Source organism: Pezoporus flaviventris, unplaced genomic scaffold (genome assembly GCF_033815535.1).
Source record: "Pezoporus flaviventris isolate CSIRO_AGI_PZ_B2104156 unplaced genomic scaffold, CSIRO_AGI_Pfla_v1 ptg000031l, whole genome shotgun sequence".
Taxonomy (NCBI): Eukaryota; Metazoa; Chordata; class Aves; order Psittaciformes; family Psittacidae; genus Pezoporus; species Pezoporus flaviventris.
In genome coordinates this window covers 52,688,122-52,705,124 of record NW_026892579.1, presented here as the reverse complement: position 1 = coordinate 52,705,124, position 17,003 = coordinate 52,688,122, and the positions used below count along the sequence as shown (strand labels likewise).

The window sequence follows — 17,003 nt, the reverse complement described above, 5'->3', positions numbered from 1 at the left end:
CCCCCAAAGCACAGATGGCATTATGTGAATAGATATATACAATAGTTTGTCATTTAGATGGTCCCAGTGTGATGGACTGAATGGGGGCCCAGTGTGATGGACTGAGAGGCCCCACAGTCACTTGCCTTATGAGGGAAAGTCTTGGTCTTCAGGCAGCAACAAATCCATCAGGAATCACTTGCTTCAGATGCCTTTGCGGTCAGGGAATGCCACTTTGGCCAAAATACCCTGGTTTTATACCAGTGCTAGTGAGTGAGACATGCTTATTCCATGGCCACATCTCCCCTTGGCCTATCAGCAAGTGACCCATGTGCATGGGGGTGATGGCTTCACCTCATCCTTCATCGTGGCAATGGGAGAGTCTGAGGTGCCTCCTAGGGTTGATGCAATCTTCACCGTTATCCTCATGCAACACATCTTGTGACATCCCGCTGCACAGTGAGCACATGGGCTTGGTGTCTCAGCATGGACTTTGGTAGGTACAGACAGCAGCAACCACTCATCAAAATGCAGATAAGGTTTCCCTACTTATCTGTCTCCTCCAATCTGACAAAATAATCTACATGGGATGTAGAAGAACATGAGGAGTATTATAAAGCTTCTTACCTGTCAGAATTATAAAAAGGATTTTATCTCTGCTTTTGTTTGAAGCTTCATCAGACGTTTTGGAGACAACATACTGATTGTTGCACACATGTATGAGCTGATGGTCAAATGCACACCTATGTCAGCAGCATCTCCAGTTCACTGGTTCCATGTAAGTCATGTCAGATCATCAGTAACAGAAAATATCTATTTATTAATTGATTTTTCTCATTTTCTTGCTCTTTTTCCTCTTTCTTTACTGTATTAAACTCATGGGGTGACTTTCCACAACACCATCAGTCTTGTTCAAGATGTCCTGGGCAAAGGGGCCCATGGGATAGTAGGACAGCTTCATGCTGCTGAGATAAGGGGTGTTGATGGTGACTGCTAAATGTTCAGTTACATGATACATGAATGAATGTGAAGGAAACGATTCTGGAAAGCCAGTGGGAACCTGCTGTGTTGTGCACAGGATGTAAACAGAAGGGTGGGAACTGCTGGTGGATATGGGGATAGACCCTTGCTTATGTGGACACAGCTCTTGGAGCTGTACAGATCTCCTCTGACTCCTACAACCCTCCCACAGGAACTGATATCATAGGAGACTGGGTTACACTGAATGCAGCTGGGACCTGCAGCTCCAGGACCAGGGCAAAGGTGCATCAGCCCCATGGCTCTGGGATGGGCTGCGTGTCTAGAGGGGAAGCAGTAGATGGTGAGGTGGTGGTGAGATGGCTGCATGGAGACCTCATAGCAGCCTTCCAGCATCTGAAGGGGCCTACAAGGGTGCTGGAGTCCCCCTCTTCATCAGGGACTGTAGTGATAGGAAAGGGGTAATGGGTTAAAACTTAAACAGGGGAAGTTCAGGTTAGATATAAGGAAGTTCTTTACTGTGAGGGTGATGAGGACCTGGCACAGATTGCCCAGAGAAGCTGTGGCTGCCCCAGCCCTGGCAGTGTTCAAGGCCAGGGTGGATGGGGCTTGGAGCAACCTGGTCTAGTGGAAGGTGTCCCTGCCCATGGCAGGGGGTTGGAATGAGTTTTAAGGTCCCTTCCAACTGAAACCAGTCTGGGATTCTATGATTCTATAAGTCAGGGATGGACTGCTGTGGGTGATCTGCCTCCTTGGAATGGACATGATTCACTACTTGCTGACATACTCACATGTGCATGGACACACAGATATATTTAACTATAGAGGACAGAGGTCTGCACTTGATGAAAGGTTAAGGCTGCTGATGAAGAACCATGTTGCAATCCCTGTTTGTCTGAGTCAGGCAAAGAGAAGAAGACACCTTGCTTTCTTGCTGCTAGACTACACTTACGGACATTTCCAGGTTGTGGCCAATGGAACCCATTGGAGAGGAGATGAACCTTGAGGAGGAGATGGACAGCCAGTCTGGAGGACCTACTTCCCTCCAAGGCCTTGTAAAAGTCTCCTTGGGGGTTGTCTGTGCTATCAGGCCCCTCCAAGAGGGATGTGTCAGGGAGACAGGCTGTGGGCTAGTAGAGGTGCTGCTGCTGTGAAGCTGCCAGGAGGGATGGAGCTGAGCAGGGACACCTGGGATAGGTTCAGGGGCAACGCTGGCCATGCCTGCCCAAGAGACACACACCCAGCACTGTCCTGAGCATGAAGCTACAGCTAACAGGGTCATAAATACACACAATAGCTTTATCCACATCAAACTCCCTGCCCGGAGGACTGCCAGGCCAAGATCATCCCCACATCACTGCCAGGAAAGAGCATCCTCAAGGACAGACCCAGTAGTGATCCCCAGCATCCCCAGGCGCTTCTCCTGCCACCACCCCACTGGCACCCCATAGGGAGCCAGCACAGCACACCCTGCGCCACAAGAACAGGCACACGTCCCAGCCGCTGCAATGCCAAACTGCTCGTCTTTATTCAAGCCGGGAAAAGCAGCCTCTGCCCCAGCAGCACCGGCTCCGTGTTGGGATGTCCCCAGCACACGGGCACCCAGCAGGAGCAGTGCTTCCACTGCTGCTGTCACAGCCCCGGGGGGCGGCAGAGGTGAGGAGAGGAGATGACATCAGGAGCCAGGAGCCAGAAGCGAGGGGGACGTCCTGCTCATGGGGTTCAGGGGCTCAGCCCCACATCCTGTATGGAGAAAGCACAAAAGCACGTCGCCCCTCATAACTTACTTTCCCTCTCACTCTCTCCCACCTCTCCTGCCCAGACAACCAAGTCTATGGTGCAGGAGAACCAGACTCAACAGAGGTGAGGTTCAGTCCTTGCTGCAGAGTTTGGACCAGCGTTATCTTAGTGTAGGCAGCTCTAACTCCAGCTCTATGCAGATGCAGCAAACCCAGGGTCATGCTGTCTAAGGACAGTGAATGCTTCGCTCTCTCCTAGCTTGGGAGAGTTTCCTGCAAAGCCTGCATGAGTCTCATGGAGCTGAAGGAGAATGAGGAGGTGCTGGGTGACCTTGGGCTCCTTCAGCACCACCCAGGGCAGGTCCAAGCATCTTTCTTTTTCTCCCTCGGGCTGTGCTTTATATGCATGTGCAGCACTGTGCTGTTATCTAGTCATAGTGCTTAAACACACCAGTGACTCTTCCTGCCATCACATCATCATTTCTAATAACACAACTTACTTCTTGCAGCAAAATGAGAACTTTGTACAGAGCCCACTGATGACAAAGGGGAAGGGGCACTTAAAAACTGCACAGAAGCCTTTTTGTCGAAGACATTGTGCCTTGTTTCCTGGAGCCAGGGAGGATCCTGCACAGTGAAAGAGATCAAAAAACGTGAGTATGAGATGACCAAAATATGTGCCTGGTTCCAGAGAGCCTGATACTGCCACTGTGTCTCAGTATCCTACATGCACCGGCCACCAAAACCAACACCTTTACCTCCCCAGTAGGAGGTTATCTTCTGCAGCAGCATGTGCACATGCATGGAAACTCATAGGGAAAGACCAGTGTGAGGTACAGCAACTGCTGTGCTGGCTCCTCAGCTGCTCAACCATTCATTAGAGTTACTCCCTCCCAAATGTTATATATATATATATGACAAATCCGGTTACTTCCCAAGACCCCACTAATGGGAGCTCACATTCCATCCGATCTCCTCTCTTCCACTCTCACCTGCAGCACCCTGAGCCATCAGGAGGAATAAGGGGAAGAGCAGGTACAGGATCCGCATGGCTGATACCTCGGTCGGGTCTTCACAGGGCTGCAGAAAGGACACATCAAAACAACACAGAAAGGACATGGACGAGTCTGGGCGCATATGGTCACCCAAAAAGCAGAAGCACAATCTCCAACAAAAAGAGAGAATAATGGTACCAATAACTGCAACTTCTCGTGTATTCTTGGAGCATTTTGGGAAGCACCAGCCTGTTGGACAATCCAGAGTTTCATCTTCTTCATCAGTTCCTGATGTTTTTCTCAAGGCATTGGTTGATGGCTAGTATTTGCCATTTTACTCAAAACAACATTCACTGAAACTCGGGTTATAAGGAAAAAGAATACTTTTTTTTTTTTCCCATATGTTATAGTCCCTCACTTTTGCAGGGCATGTATTTGTCCCCTGGGCAGAATTTTCCAGAGAGACAGGGTCAAGGGGTGACACAAAATACACCTTACAACACAGACCAGGATGGGCACTAGGGCATTTGCTCTCTCTCTTCTGCCTCTTCTTAATAAATGCCAGAGCAGAGAAGGTTTGCCCATGAGGTGATACTGTGCCAGCACTCAGTACCATGCCAATAACCAAACCAGACTCCAGAACGTAGGGAAATGCATGTGCCTGGAGAATCCATGCATTAGCCAGCACTCTCCATCACTTCTGTCAGTCCAGACTTGGCTGCCCGAAACACCCTGCCCAATCACCACTGCTTCCCTGGGCTCAGGAAAGTCCTCCCAGCTCAGCTTGGAAGTGCCCATCCTCAACTCAAGACCATTCCCAAGCTTTCTGCAAGGACACTCTCCAGCTCCACACTCACTGTCCCTGACCTGTGCAGCACAGACCCAGGGAGAAGCAAGGGGACAGGGAAGTGTGTTGGTGGCCAGAAATGGAATCAGACAACTTTTGAGTCAACTGAAAACTTGAAATTATGAGAGATCTCCTACTGCTGAGGAAAGTCCCCATTTTCACAGATCTCAGGTCCCTCCTCATATGAGGGGGTTTTATTCTCTTTCCCATGCAGCTCTGACACTTGTTTATGATCAGTTTGTCATGTACAGCTCTGGGAAGATGGATGCGCACAGAGGAGCTGAATGCGTGGCCAGCTTGGAAAAGACTCCACAGTCACCTACCTGATGAAGGTCTTGATTCAGAGTCCACCAAGGAAGCAACAGGCTGAAACAATCCACCAGGAATCACTTGCACCCAGAAGTATTAGGGAGTATCACTTTGCCCAAAACACCCTGGTTTTACACTGCTGCCAGTGGGTGGGACTTGCACATATTCCTGCTGACACATCTCCCCTTGGCCAATCCCAAAGCTTCCCTCTGTGCGAGGGTGATGTGGTTGCACCTCGTTCCTCCCTGCTGCAGTGGGAGATGCTGAGGTGCCTCCTGGGGCTGTCGCAATCTTCGCCGTTATCCTCATGCAACACATCTTGTGACACCCTATGGCACAGTGAGCGCAGCGCCTGTGGTGGCTTGATGAGAAATCTTTGGGATGGATGAAGTAACAGGTTGATGCAGACAGCAGCATCAGCCCCAGAAGAAGGGAGTGCTACTTTGTCTCTTCTCATCTGATTGTATAATCAGGTAGCGTGTGATGTGCAAGAACACGCACAGTATTGAAAGCCCTCCCACCTTTAGATACTGCAGGAACACCTTCTTCTGGGACAAGATGTCTGTGTACCTGACACATCAAAGTTGATAAGCATAACACTGTCTCTCTAGTGATTATTTAGATAAAGTGAGAGTAGCAGCAAGATACACGTTAAGGTCTGTAAAACAGATGATCCAACAAACCTGCATCTCCTCCTAAAGCTATCCAAGGTGAAGAAATAGGGATGTAGGCCCTGCTTGAGGATCCAATGCATCTGATGCCACACATGCAACTGGAGAAGAGGCAGTCCTTGCTAGGCAGAAGGCTGCTGTAACGCATGCCTGACTTGGCAACTGCCTCTGAAGGTGTTTGTAAGAGAAATTTGGTCTCCCCAGCTCCAAGAGGTTAGATGTTGGGGATTTTGGTCGTGGATCCTGGCCTCTTGGCCTTTCTCCTTGCATGCCATTGAGGTGTCAAGTCACAGTGGCAAGATAACAAACACACAAAAGGTGGAAGAAGCAGAGGGCCCACCTGCCCAGAAGATTGACCTTGGGTTTTACCAGAGAGCTACTTGAAGAGAAGCAGAAAAAGATGTGGTCTGTGGTACAGCAGCAGTTGGTGCTGGTTTCTAATGAGCAGGGATGCAGAATGTGTGTGTGCATGTGTCCCCACGTGTACAGCAAACCACAACACTGAAGGGCTCTTTCTGCAAGGCAGGGTGACATGAGACCCAGGGCTGGAGGCCTGGGAATCCTTCACAGAGGTATCAGAAGAAGAAAGTGATGCCTCCTATTCTCAGGATAGGGGTGTGGGTGGGTGGTGTAAACAGGAAAAGGGACTGTTTGACTGGTCTTTCTGAGCTCTCTTCCTGATGCTCCAAGGAACAGCACGTAAGATGTGAATCAATGAAGTGTATGGAAAAATGTAGGATTTATCTGATGCTACAGTAAAGTTTCCCAGTATATAATGAAGTTTCCTTATAGACACAATGCAGGTTAAAAAAGTCAAGACGGAAGATAAATCTTTTGGTGCAGGTGTTTATTTTTTCTCCACTGAGATCATGAGCCAGATGTGACATCTCCTGGTTGCTGTGGCATCTGCCCTGGGGTGCCTTACACCCCATGTCTATAAGGAAAGGTGTCTGCTGCAGGTTTTGCAGTGGGGGGGTGGAGCTTGGACCTTGTAAAAGGCTCTCATGCTGCAGGGATAAGGTTTTGCCACCATCTCCATATCTCCTGGCCTATGTCTTTCCAAGTCAGCACTAGGGAAAACAGCCCTGCTAGAGAGGAGGTAGGAGGAAGGCACATCCTGCTTCCACCCTCAGAGTCCCACCTTGTGCCAGGAGTGAGCCAGAAGACCTGTTGGAGAGCCTCTTCTGGAGGCTGCTAAGGGGTGGTAGAGAGTATTGCCCACCCAGGTGCCATAAATGAACTCGATTTCTATTTGAAAATTTCCCTTTGCTGTCGGAGAAGAAGGCAATATGCAGCCTGGGGACATGGGTACACCCCTGGGTTGACATTACTGTGTTGCCCTGTCTGGGACCTGCTACTGGGGCTGCAGGGACCCCCAGAATCCTCCAGCACCTCCCACCAGCACTGCTGGCAGCCCAGCAGTTCCAGGGCCCCAAGCAAGCACCTCCCTGGGGACAGACCCAGTAGTGATCCCCAGCATCCCCAGGGGCTTCTCCTGCCACCACCCCACTGGCATCCCATAGCGAGCCAGCGCAGCACACCCTGCACCACAAGAACAGGCACACGTCCCAGCCGCTGCAATGCCAAACTGCTCGTCTTTATTCAAGCCGGGAAAAGCAGCCTCTGCCCCAGCAGCTCTGGCTCCGTGTTGGGATGTCCCCAGCACACGGGCACCCAGCAGGAGCAGTGCTTCCACTGCTGCTGTCACAGCCCCGGGGAACGGCAGAGGTGGGGAGCGGAGAGGACGTCAGGAGGTGGTGCCAGGAGCCAGAAGCGAGGGGGACGTCCTGCTCATGGGGTTCAGGGGCTCAGCCCCAGATCCTGTATGGAGAAAGCACGCAAGCACATCACCCACTGTAACTTGCTTCCACCTGCCTCTCTCTCCCACCTCCACTCTTATGACTAGGAAGTGCATAGAGGTAAGAACCACACAGGTGTAAACCTGTCATTTCGTTTGGCTTGGGCCTGTGCTCTCCTCACTGGAGGCAGCCTCGGCACCACAGGTCTTTAGAGCCATGAGGAGGAGGACCCTGTTCCTCACGCTGCCCAGAGGATAGTCTGCTTGTTCAGACAACACAGATGAGCTTTCTATACTGGCAGTGGGCAAGAATTGTGGGGGTGAAGAAGAGGAGGCACCAGCTGCCCTTGGACACCTTCAGTCCCCCAGCAGCCATGTCCAAGTCCACAAGGAATTCTCCCTTGTTTCCCTGTTTTTTGCCATGAGTATGAATATATGAGCACGTGAACCAGGAGCTGGCTTGGAAGACAATAATAATAGAACAAATAGAGCAAACTGTTTCCAGGACTTACAATTTGCAGCAGTGACTGAATGCTGAACAACTTCCCACATATTTATAGGGGAAACGGCAGCCCCCAATAAAGCAGGCTCCCTTTTTTCGTAGGCATTTCTCTTCTTTTCCCAGTGCTATAGAAAATCATGTACGGAGAAACAGTCAGAACAATAATCTGGGAGAGCAATGTGTGGTGGCAGAAGGGCTGACACTCCTCATGCATTTCAGGGCAATACACAGTCCCTAATTCAGCATCACCACAGCCACAACTTCAATACCCAGGTGTCTCACCTACAAGGGCTCTTTCACACCAGTGTGGGTGCACACGAGAGCAGGCACTGAGCAGCACCAGCATGAGGCTGAGGAGGAGCCGTGCTGGCTCCCCACTGCATGTGAGCCCCCTGCATGTCCACCACTACCTGAACCAGGAGAGCTGGCAAGCCGGGTGTTCCTTGCATCCCACATCCCTGTCCTGGCTGTGCCTTGCCTCTGAGTGACCTGTGATGGAAAACCCTTGCCCAGCCCTTGCAGGGGTCATGCATGGTGGGAACAGGGCTTTGGGGCACTCAGGATAAGAAGCAGACAAGCCCCTTCTCTGGGCTGGAGTCTTCCACACCCAGTGCAAATGACCACTGTAAATGCACCCAGATCTATGCCATTGCATGGCTTTTCACACACGAGCTCTAAAAGGCAAGCACAGAACCATTGGCCACCTGGTCTCTGACAGAGGTGGTCACTTCCCAGGACATGGGGGACCCCACCGATGGGGGCTCACAGCCCACCCCATCTCCCCTCATCCCCTCTCACCTGCAGCACCCTGGACCAACAGGAGCAAGAGTGGAAAGAGCAGGTACAGGATCTTCATGGCTGACGCCTGTCCCGAGTCTTCACAGGGCTGCTGAGGGGAGACACCAAAGCTCCTGGGGATGACAGCGCACAGCAAGATCCCACATTGCAGAGGGGCTGTCCCGGGTAACAGAGGATGATGTTTACTGTGGCCTGTTCTGAAGGATGCCTTTCAGATACGTGCCTTTTGGCTCTGCTGACAGCAGCTGGGGAAGTATTGGCCTGTTGGGCAATCCAGCTGATGTTGTTCTATCACCTTATTGCTCACTTTTCTCTCTGTATCTTCTTAAAGGACACATGGGAAAAGTAATGCCTGACTATTGCACTTGTAAGGAAAACAATATTTAAAGATATTCTGATAATCACTCATACAGTCAGTTAGTGCTCCTTCTTGGAAGGCTCAGATGGCCTCAGGATACACATGGATACTTCCAGCAGTGTTATTTAGAAAGCTTCAGGAGCTGATGAGAGAGGTGCCCAGGAATTGACCCCACACTTACCTACCTGATGAAGGTCTTGGTGTTCAAGCACTAACAAACCCAACAGGAATGACTCCTGTCCCTATGCCCTTGGGATCAGGGAATGCCACTTGGGTCAAACACCCTGTGCTTATACCACTACTGGCAGGTGGGACGTGCACTTATTCCTGCTGACACACCTCCCCTTGGCCAATCCCAAAGTGACCCATCTTACGGGAGATGGGGTTGCACCTTGTCCCTTCCTGCTGCAATGGCAGAGGCTATTGCAATCTTCACCGTTATCCTCATGCAACACATCTTGTGACACCCTGCGGCACAGCGGGCACATGGGGTGGGCATGGACTGCGTGGATGGACAAAGCAGGCTGGTTGCTTCAGGGTACAGCAGTAATGAGGAAAAGGTTTCATTTTTCGGTCCTCTCGTTTTGTGATGATATGAATAATCAGAGAGCTTGACAAGTGCAAGATCGTGCTGGATATTGGAAACCTGCTCACATTCATACACTCTGAGGAAAGCTTTACCTCTCACTTGAGTTCAAGGAGTTTTCTGGGTTCAGAAATAACACATTAACTGCTGCAAGAATACACCTGTATCAGGTGATGAACGATGCCCATCTCTCAACTCACTACCACGAAATCAGTCATCCAGCACATGACAGTGAAGATCAAAGTTCCTGTATTCTAGATAAAAGACATTCCTTCTCTTTTTTGTCCTCTTTCCCTTCCTTTCCTGTCTGCCTCAGGAGGTGACACTCATGAGGTGTGGCTGCTCACGCCACCATCAGTCTGGTTCAAGATGTTTTGGGCCAAGGATCCCCTGGTGCTTTGCACTGCAGAGATGAAGGGTGAGGTGGTGCCTGCTGCAGGCTCAATGAGAGGTGAACACAGGTGAAGGAAAGGCCACAGCAGGCAGGGGTGATCTGAGCATCCCCCACTGAACTCTCAGTTCAGGAAAGCAATAACAGCAAAGGCTTTTTCATCTTAGAAAGGAAAGCCTTCACTGAAGAAGCCAGAATCACTAGTTGCTCCCATATGTATTCCTCCTCCTGCTTGGTGGAATGGGGTGCAGGGCAGCACTGTTCCAACACAACACACAGCAAGGACAAGGAGAAGCAACAGGGCCACAGGACAGGTAGAGTGGGCAACCCTGGCCATGACCCCCAAGGGACACACACCCAGCACAGCCCTGCACATGAAGCCATGGCTGATAGGGACAAGGGGCACTCATGGCCAGCAGAGCCACAACAGGGCTCCACTCCCAGGAGGGAGCATCTGCACAGCAGCTTTATCACATCCACAGCAACCACCCTGCCTACAGGACTGCCAGGCCAAGAGCATCCCCACATCACTGCCAGGAAAGAGCATCCGCAAAGACAACCCCAGCATCCCCAGGCACTTTACCCTGCTCCAACCCAGCACCACACATCCTGGTTTCAGCCCTAACAGTTATTTACCTCCTTCTTGGCAGCTGGTGCAGTGCTGTGTATTTGACTTTAGACTGGGAATAGTGCTGATAACACACTGATGTTTTAGCTGTTGCTCAGTAATGCTTAACCTGATCAAGGGCTTTTCAGGCTTTCATGCTCTGCCAGTGAGGAAGGACACGGAAAGCCGGGAGGAAGCGGAGACAGGACACTTGACCCAAACTAGCCAAAGGGGTATTCCATACCACAGCATGTCGTGCCCAACATAGAAACTGGGGGGAATCACCTGGAAGGCCCAGATCACTGCTGGGTTGGCAGGTGTTGAGCAATGGTTTTGTGCATCACTTGTGTCTATTGTTTTCTTTTCCTTTTGCCCTTTTAGTTTTATATTTCTCCCCTTGTTGTTTTGCTTATCATTATTATTATTGGTGGTAGCAGCAGTGGTTTGTGTTATACCTAATTTACTGGACTGTTCTTATCTCAACCCATGGGATTTACATTCTTTTGACTCTCCTCCCCATCCCTCTGGGAGCAAGCAGCTGCGTGGTTCTGAGTTACGGGCTGGTCTTCAACTACCCCACTGGCACCCCATAGGGAGCCAGCACAGCACACCCTGCGCCACAAGAACAGGCACACGTCCCACCCACTGCAATGCCAAACTGCTCGTCTTTATTCAAGCCGGGAAAAGCAGCCTCTGCCCCAGCAGCACCGGCTCCGTGTTGGGATGTCCCCAGCACACGGGCACCCAGCAGGAGCAGTGCTTCCACTGCTGCTGTCACAGCCCCGGGGGCGGCAGAGGTGGGGAGCGGAGAGGACGTCAGGAGGTGGTGCCAGGAGCCAGAAGCGAGGGGGACGTCCTGCTCATGGGGTTCAGGGGCTCAGTCCCAGACACTACAAAGAAAGCATAAAAGCACGTCACCCACTGTAACTTGCTTGTATCTTCCACCTCTCCTGCCCAGACAAGCAAGTCTATGGTGCGGGAGGATCAGACTCAACAGAGGCAAGGTTCAGTCCTTGCTGCAGAGTTTGGACCCATTTTATCTTAGTGTAGGCAGCTCTAACTCCAGCTCTGTGCAGATGAAGCAAACCCAAGATCATGCTGCCTAAGGACAGTGAATGCTTCATTCTCTGCAGACTTGGGAGAGCTTTCTGCAAAGCCCAAATGAGTCTCATGGAGTTGAAGGAGAGTGGGGAGGTGCTGGGTGACCTTGGCTCCTTCAGCACCCAGGGCAGGTCCAAACCCACCAGGGCTTTTCCCTTCATTTTTGGGCCTCCTCCTCAAAACAGAAATGTATATAGGTATACATATATGTATAAATGTTTAAAGTACAGTATATGCCATAGATAGGTTAGAAAGAAATATTTGACAGATATTTCTGTGGACATAGGAAAAAACCCTTTCCTCAACCAGGGATCTACACCATACCTTTTGCAGCATACTTCAGATCTTGAACACAATCCAATAGTTACTGCAGGGTAACGGCAGCGTCCAAAAGCGCAGTATCCCCTTTTCTCTCTGCACCTCATCCGGCTTCCTGTTTCAATGGGAACGATACACATGAAACCATTAAAGTGACAATCTGGGAGAGCAATGTGTGGTGGCAGAAGGGCTGACACTCCTCATGCATTTCAGGGCAATACACAGTCCCTAATTCAGCATCACCACAGCCACAACTTCCATACCCAGGTGTCTCACCTACAAGGGCTCTTTCACACCAGTGTGGGTGCACACAAGAGCAGGCACTGAGCAGCACCAGCATGAGGCTGAGGAGGAGCCGTGCTGGCTCCCCACTGCATGTGAGCCCCCTGCATGTCCACCACTACCTGAACCAGGAGAGCTGGCAAGCCGGGTGTTCCTTGCATCCCACATCCCTGTCCTGGCTGTGCCTTGCCTCTGAGTGACCTGTGATGGAAAACCCTTGCCCAGCCCTTGCAGGGGTCATGCATGGTGGGAACAGGGCTTTGGGGCACTCAGGATAAGAAGCAGACAAGCCCCTTCTCTGGGCTGGAGTCTTCCACACCCAGTGCAAATGATCACTGTAAATGCACCCAGATCTAAGCCATTGCATGGCTTTTCACACACGAGCTCTAAAAGGCAAGCACAGAACCATTGGCCACCTGGTCTCTGACAGAGGTGGTCACTTCCCAGGACATGGGGGACCCCACCGATGGGGGCTCACAGCCCACCCCATCTCCCCTCATCCCTTCTCACCTGCAGCACCCTGGACCAGCAGGAGCAAGAGGGGAAAGAGCAGGTACAGGATCTTCATGGCTGACGCCTGTCCTGAGTCTTCACAGGGCTGCTGAGGGGAGACACCAAAGCTCCTGGGGATGACAGCGCACAGCAAGATGCCACATTGCAGAGGGGCTGTCCCGGGTAACAGAGGATGATGTTTACTGTGGCCTGTTCTGAAGGATGCCTTTCAGATACGTGCCTTTTGGCTCTGCTGACAGCAGCTGAGGAAGTATTGGCCTGTTGGGCAATCCAGCTGATGTTGTTCCATCACCTTATTGCTCACTTTTCTCTTTGTATTTTCTTAAAGGACACATGGGAGAAGTAATTCCTGACCATTGCACTTGTAAGGAAAACAATATTTAAAGTTGTGGAAAATGCAGAATATTTCCCTTTTTAAGTTGTACTCCCTCAGGTAATATGTATCCAACACTTATCTCTTGAGGATTACTAAATATGTTTGTGGAGAAACAGAGCCACGGGTGAGCCAGGACAGACTTTCAAATGTAGTTACCAGACCAGCTGCATTGCTAGAGCATTTACCCTCATACTTCTGCCTCTTCTTACCAAAGAACCCAAAAAGAGACAGTTTGACTATCAGGAGATGCTCCTGACAACACTCAATGGCAATGCCAACAGTAAAACTGGGGGTCAAGAACTGACCCACATTCAGGAGTTGAGGTGAATGCTTGTATGCAGAGATGCCAGCACTTGGTGAGGGAGGCTCCTGGTGAATGAACAGAATGAGCAATAAAAATCCACATTCCAAGTTAACGTAAGCCTGAAAGAATGGAAAATCTCTGTATTGCTGTATCAATAGCATCTCCCTGCTTTGCCCAGGACAGTCACCATGTGCCCCAGTTGCCAGGGACCTTCAAGCCTCAAGACACATTTCCAGTCCCAGTTGAAGTCAGGGAACCCAGTTTTGCTTTTAGATAGCTATGAGTTCTGATGCTCACTTACTCATACAGACAATTAGTGCTCCTTCTTGGAAAGCTCAGATGGCCTCATGATATGCATGGATACTTCCAGCAGTGTCATTTAGAAAGCTTCAGAAGCCAACAAGAGAGATGCAGTAGAAAGAGAGAGGTGCCCAGGAATAGACCCCACACTTACCTACCTGATGAAGGTCTTGGTGTTCAAGCACTAACAAACCCAACAGGAATGGCTCCTGACCCGATGCCCTTGGGATCAGGGAATGCCACTTGGGACAAACGCCCTGGGCTTATACCACTACTGGCAGGTGGGACGTGCACTTATTCCTGCTGACACATCTCCCCTTGGCCAATCCCAAAGTGACCCATCGTCTTACGGGAGATGGGGTTGCACCTTGTCCCTCCCTGCTGTAGTGGGAGAGGCTGAGGTGCCTCCTGGGGCTTTTGCAGTCTTCACCGTTATCCTCATGCAACACATCTTGTGACACCCTGCGGCACAGCGGGCACACGGGGTGGGCAGGGACTGCGTGGATGGACAAAGCAGGCTGGTTGGTGTACACACCAGTAGCAGCCAGTCTGTAAAAAGGTAAATTATATCTCTCTCTTTTGTCTCAGTCCACTTAATATACAGATAGTGTGTGACATGCAGAATCGTGCTAAGTGTTTTAATTTTCTCCTCTTTTAACATCACACAAACAGCTTCACCCTTGTCAAGATGATTTTCATTCGACATGCCAGGAATGGCAAGTATAAGGCTACCTTTCTCATGGCTACTCATCTAAACAAAGACTGGATAGAGGAAGGTGATCAAGTGAGAACACAGCTCACCTAATTCTGTCTTAATTGACTGCTCCTAAAACTGTCGTTCCTGGTACACAACCCACAAACGTGGTTCAAAAGAAAGAAGTCTCTGTGTAAAGGTTTGCAAGCTAAGGGAGTCTATTGATGGTGAATAGGACTTAATATCAGGCCTTGGAAATGTGGGTTTGCTCAAGAGTTTCGTGATTTATAGGAATTATGGGAAATGTAAAGATCAAGGTGGGTCTTGGAAGAACAGTTAATGAGAAATAGAGAAGCAAGTGATGAAAGAGGCCAAGCTCATGTAAGCCAGCTGCTGCTCACTGTGCTTCTCTGGCTGTGCCCTGCATCTGATCACCATAATCTGTCCTATATTCCCAGTAAACTTTATTTCTAACTATTCTTTTATACAAGCAGTCTGCCTATGGTGTGTCTGCATGGTTGTGCAGTCTCCTAGCAAACTTCAAACCAGAGCACTGGGTATGGGAGAGAGTACCAAGAGTGCTGGTCTGCTGCCTGGACAGACCAAAGCTCTGCGAGCTGGATCCTGGAGAGAACGAAGGGTCTTGAGGTAGGATACATCATGAGACAAATGATGTATCATACCAGATGGCCTGGTGTCATCTATTGAAGAGACACGTGATGGAGCTCTCCTCCGAGCAGCAATCCATAGCAGTAGGTTTGGGTGTCCGTGTTGGGGTCTGTGAGTGTAAGGGTCCTAGGAGCATCCTCACTCCTGGAGGTTTGGTACCAAGGACCAGTCCAGGGCCAGCACAGCCAAGGGATGCTGGTCATGGTTTGGAGAGGGCTTCCAGCCCACACTGCAGGGAGGCCATGTCTGGGGCCACCCCCTGCCCAGCTCCTTTGAGTTGGGGATCTTCTTCTGGACCCCACCAGGGCTGCAGCATGGCCCTGCTGATGTAGCCCTGGACTTTAACCTACAGCTGACATCTTGGCATGGTCCATGCCACAAAGGTACCCAATGCCCAAGACTGCTCTCAGTCCCCTCCCGCCTGCCTTTCTCCCTGCTTGGGGGCAGTGGAATTATCACCTGACAATGCCATGGTGACTGCCCATGGCAGTGCAGGGGTCACCACCATGGTCCCCCTGAGCTAAGCATCATCGATCTGCCCCAAGCCTCACCCACAATGTTGACCCAACTGGGCTCCTGAACCCCCCAGCCACAAGACTTGAACCTACCCCCGCAGCACTGACCCCGAACACAATCCCAAGCTCTCAAGTGACCCACATCAGTCTCTGTATCCTTAGGGGCAAAATGATTTCTCCCACATCTCCTTCTACCTCTGCACTCCACAAGACCCTCCAGTGCCATGCACTCAGGTACCACAGCTGGGGATGCACCCAAGGCCACCAGAGCAACATGTCCTGTGAAACAGCACCACATGGACTCCTGCCCCAGACTGGGACCCAGTGGATAACCAGCAGGCACCCACTGAAGATAGAGGGTCACATCAACCCTCCATCCCTGACCTGGGATGTGAGGTGTAGCGATGCCTTTCCTGAGAGAGAAGGCTGGTGCTGAGGTCCCAGAGTTTTCCATGCTGCTGTGGCTTGGGCCAGCTTGAAGAACGGGTAGATGAGGGTGGGTTGTGTGTATGTGGGTACCTATCTATCAGGAATTCATCCTGCCTTCTCTGCCCTTCTCTGCACACAGAAAAGAGATGCATGCCCGCACATCGCTCCCTGAGGACAGATACACACACACATCTCACAGTGGGAATGCCAACCACCACCTTGTATTGGGGACATTGGGTAAGGGAATTCCCACAGGACCATGGTCCATCTATCCAGGGTTGCTGCTGCTCCCAGTGGTGTTCAGTGCCTCCACACAGCATCTCCCCGAGCACGCTGTGAGGACACGGGCTGGTCTCAGACTGTTGCTTGGATATCGGCAGCAGGAAGTCGGGAGCCCATCAAGGATACCATCGGCTGCAGGAAGAAAGATCTGGCAGTGCCTGCCCCCAGTGAGGGCTCCAGGATGTACCCCATGTGTTGGGCTGCATATTCTGCCCCTCTGTCCCCAGCAGCCTCACCTCTAACCCCAGTGGGCAGCCCTGAACCTACCTCCGACAGCAGAACTCATGCTCAGAGCAGAGGCCAACGCGACCGATCCCCGGAGGGCACGACCCATGAGAGCAGAAGCCCCCACGGCGCTCACAGTCCTGGGGTGATCCCCGAGACAGGGTCTTCCCTGCAGAGGGCAGAAAGAGACCTTCAGCATGGCCTGGCTGAGATGCTGAGTACAGCCCCCGGTCCCTGCGTGGCCAAGTTGTCCCCTGCCACAAATGCATCTGCAGCAGAAATCAAGGTGATGTTTATGGCGCTTGGATGGGTAATACTCTCTACCATCCCTCAGCAGCCTGAAGAACAGTCTCTCCAACATGTTTGCTGCATCCCTTCTGGCACAAGGGAGGACTCCGAGGGTGGGAGCAGGATCTGCCTCCCTCCCTCCTCCTCCT

The 17,003-nt window shown here is 51.2% G+C and overlaps 3 protein-coding genes across 3 annotated transcripts; all 3 read right to left on the bottom strand.

Moving 5' to 3' along the window:
• Window positions 1–2,461: 2,461 nt before the first annotated feature.
• Window positions 2,462–9,308, bottom strand: LOC133273094 (antimicrobial peptide THP1-like). The gene is made up of 4 exons (XM_061461044.1): window positions 9,156–9,308; window positions 8,617–8,729; window positions 7,829–7,943; window positions 2,462–2,700 (listed from the first exon to the last, which is right to left on the bottom strand). The coding sequence occupies exons 2-4, from the start codon at window positions 8,672–8,674 to the stop codon at window positions 2,688–2,690; spliced, it is 186 nt and encodes a 61-aa protein (XP_061317028.1). The 5' UTR covers window positions 8,675–8,729; window positions 9,156–9,308; the 3' UTR covers window positions 2,462–2,687.
• LOC133273093 (ostricacin-2-like) lies at window positions 3,193–4,978 on the bottom strand. Its single transcript, XM_061461043.1, has 3 exons — window positions 4,862–4,978; window positions 3,689–3,776; window positions 3,193–3,323 (listed from the first exon to the last, which is right to left on the bottom strand). The coding sequence occupies exons 2-3, from the start codon at window positions 3,744–3,746 to the stop codon at window positions 3,193–3,195; spliced, it is 189 nt and encodes a 62-aa protein (XP_061317027.1). The 5' UTR covers window positions 3,747–3,776; window positions 4,862–4,978.
• On the bottom strand, window positions 7,095–15,328 carry LOC133273092 (spheniscin-1-like). Its single transcript, XM_061461042.1, has 4 exons — window positions 13,907–15,328; window positions 12,770–12,882; window positions 11,984–12,092; window positions 7,095–7,339 (listed from the first exon to the last, which is right to left on the bottom strand). Exons 2-4 carry the CDS (start codon window positions 12,825–12,827, stop codon window positions 7,327–7,329), a joined length of 180 nt encoding a protein of 59 aa, XP_061317026.1. The 5' UTR covers window positions 12,828–12,882; window positions 13,907–15,328; the 3' UTR covers window positions 7,095–7,326.
• Between the last annotated feature and the right edge of the window lie 1,675 nt (window positions 15,329–17,003).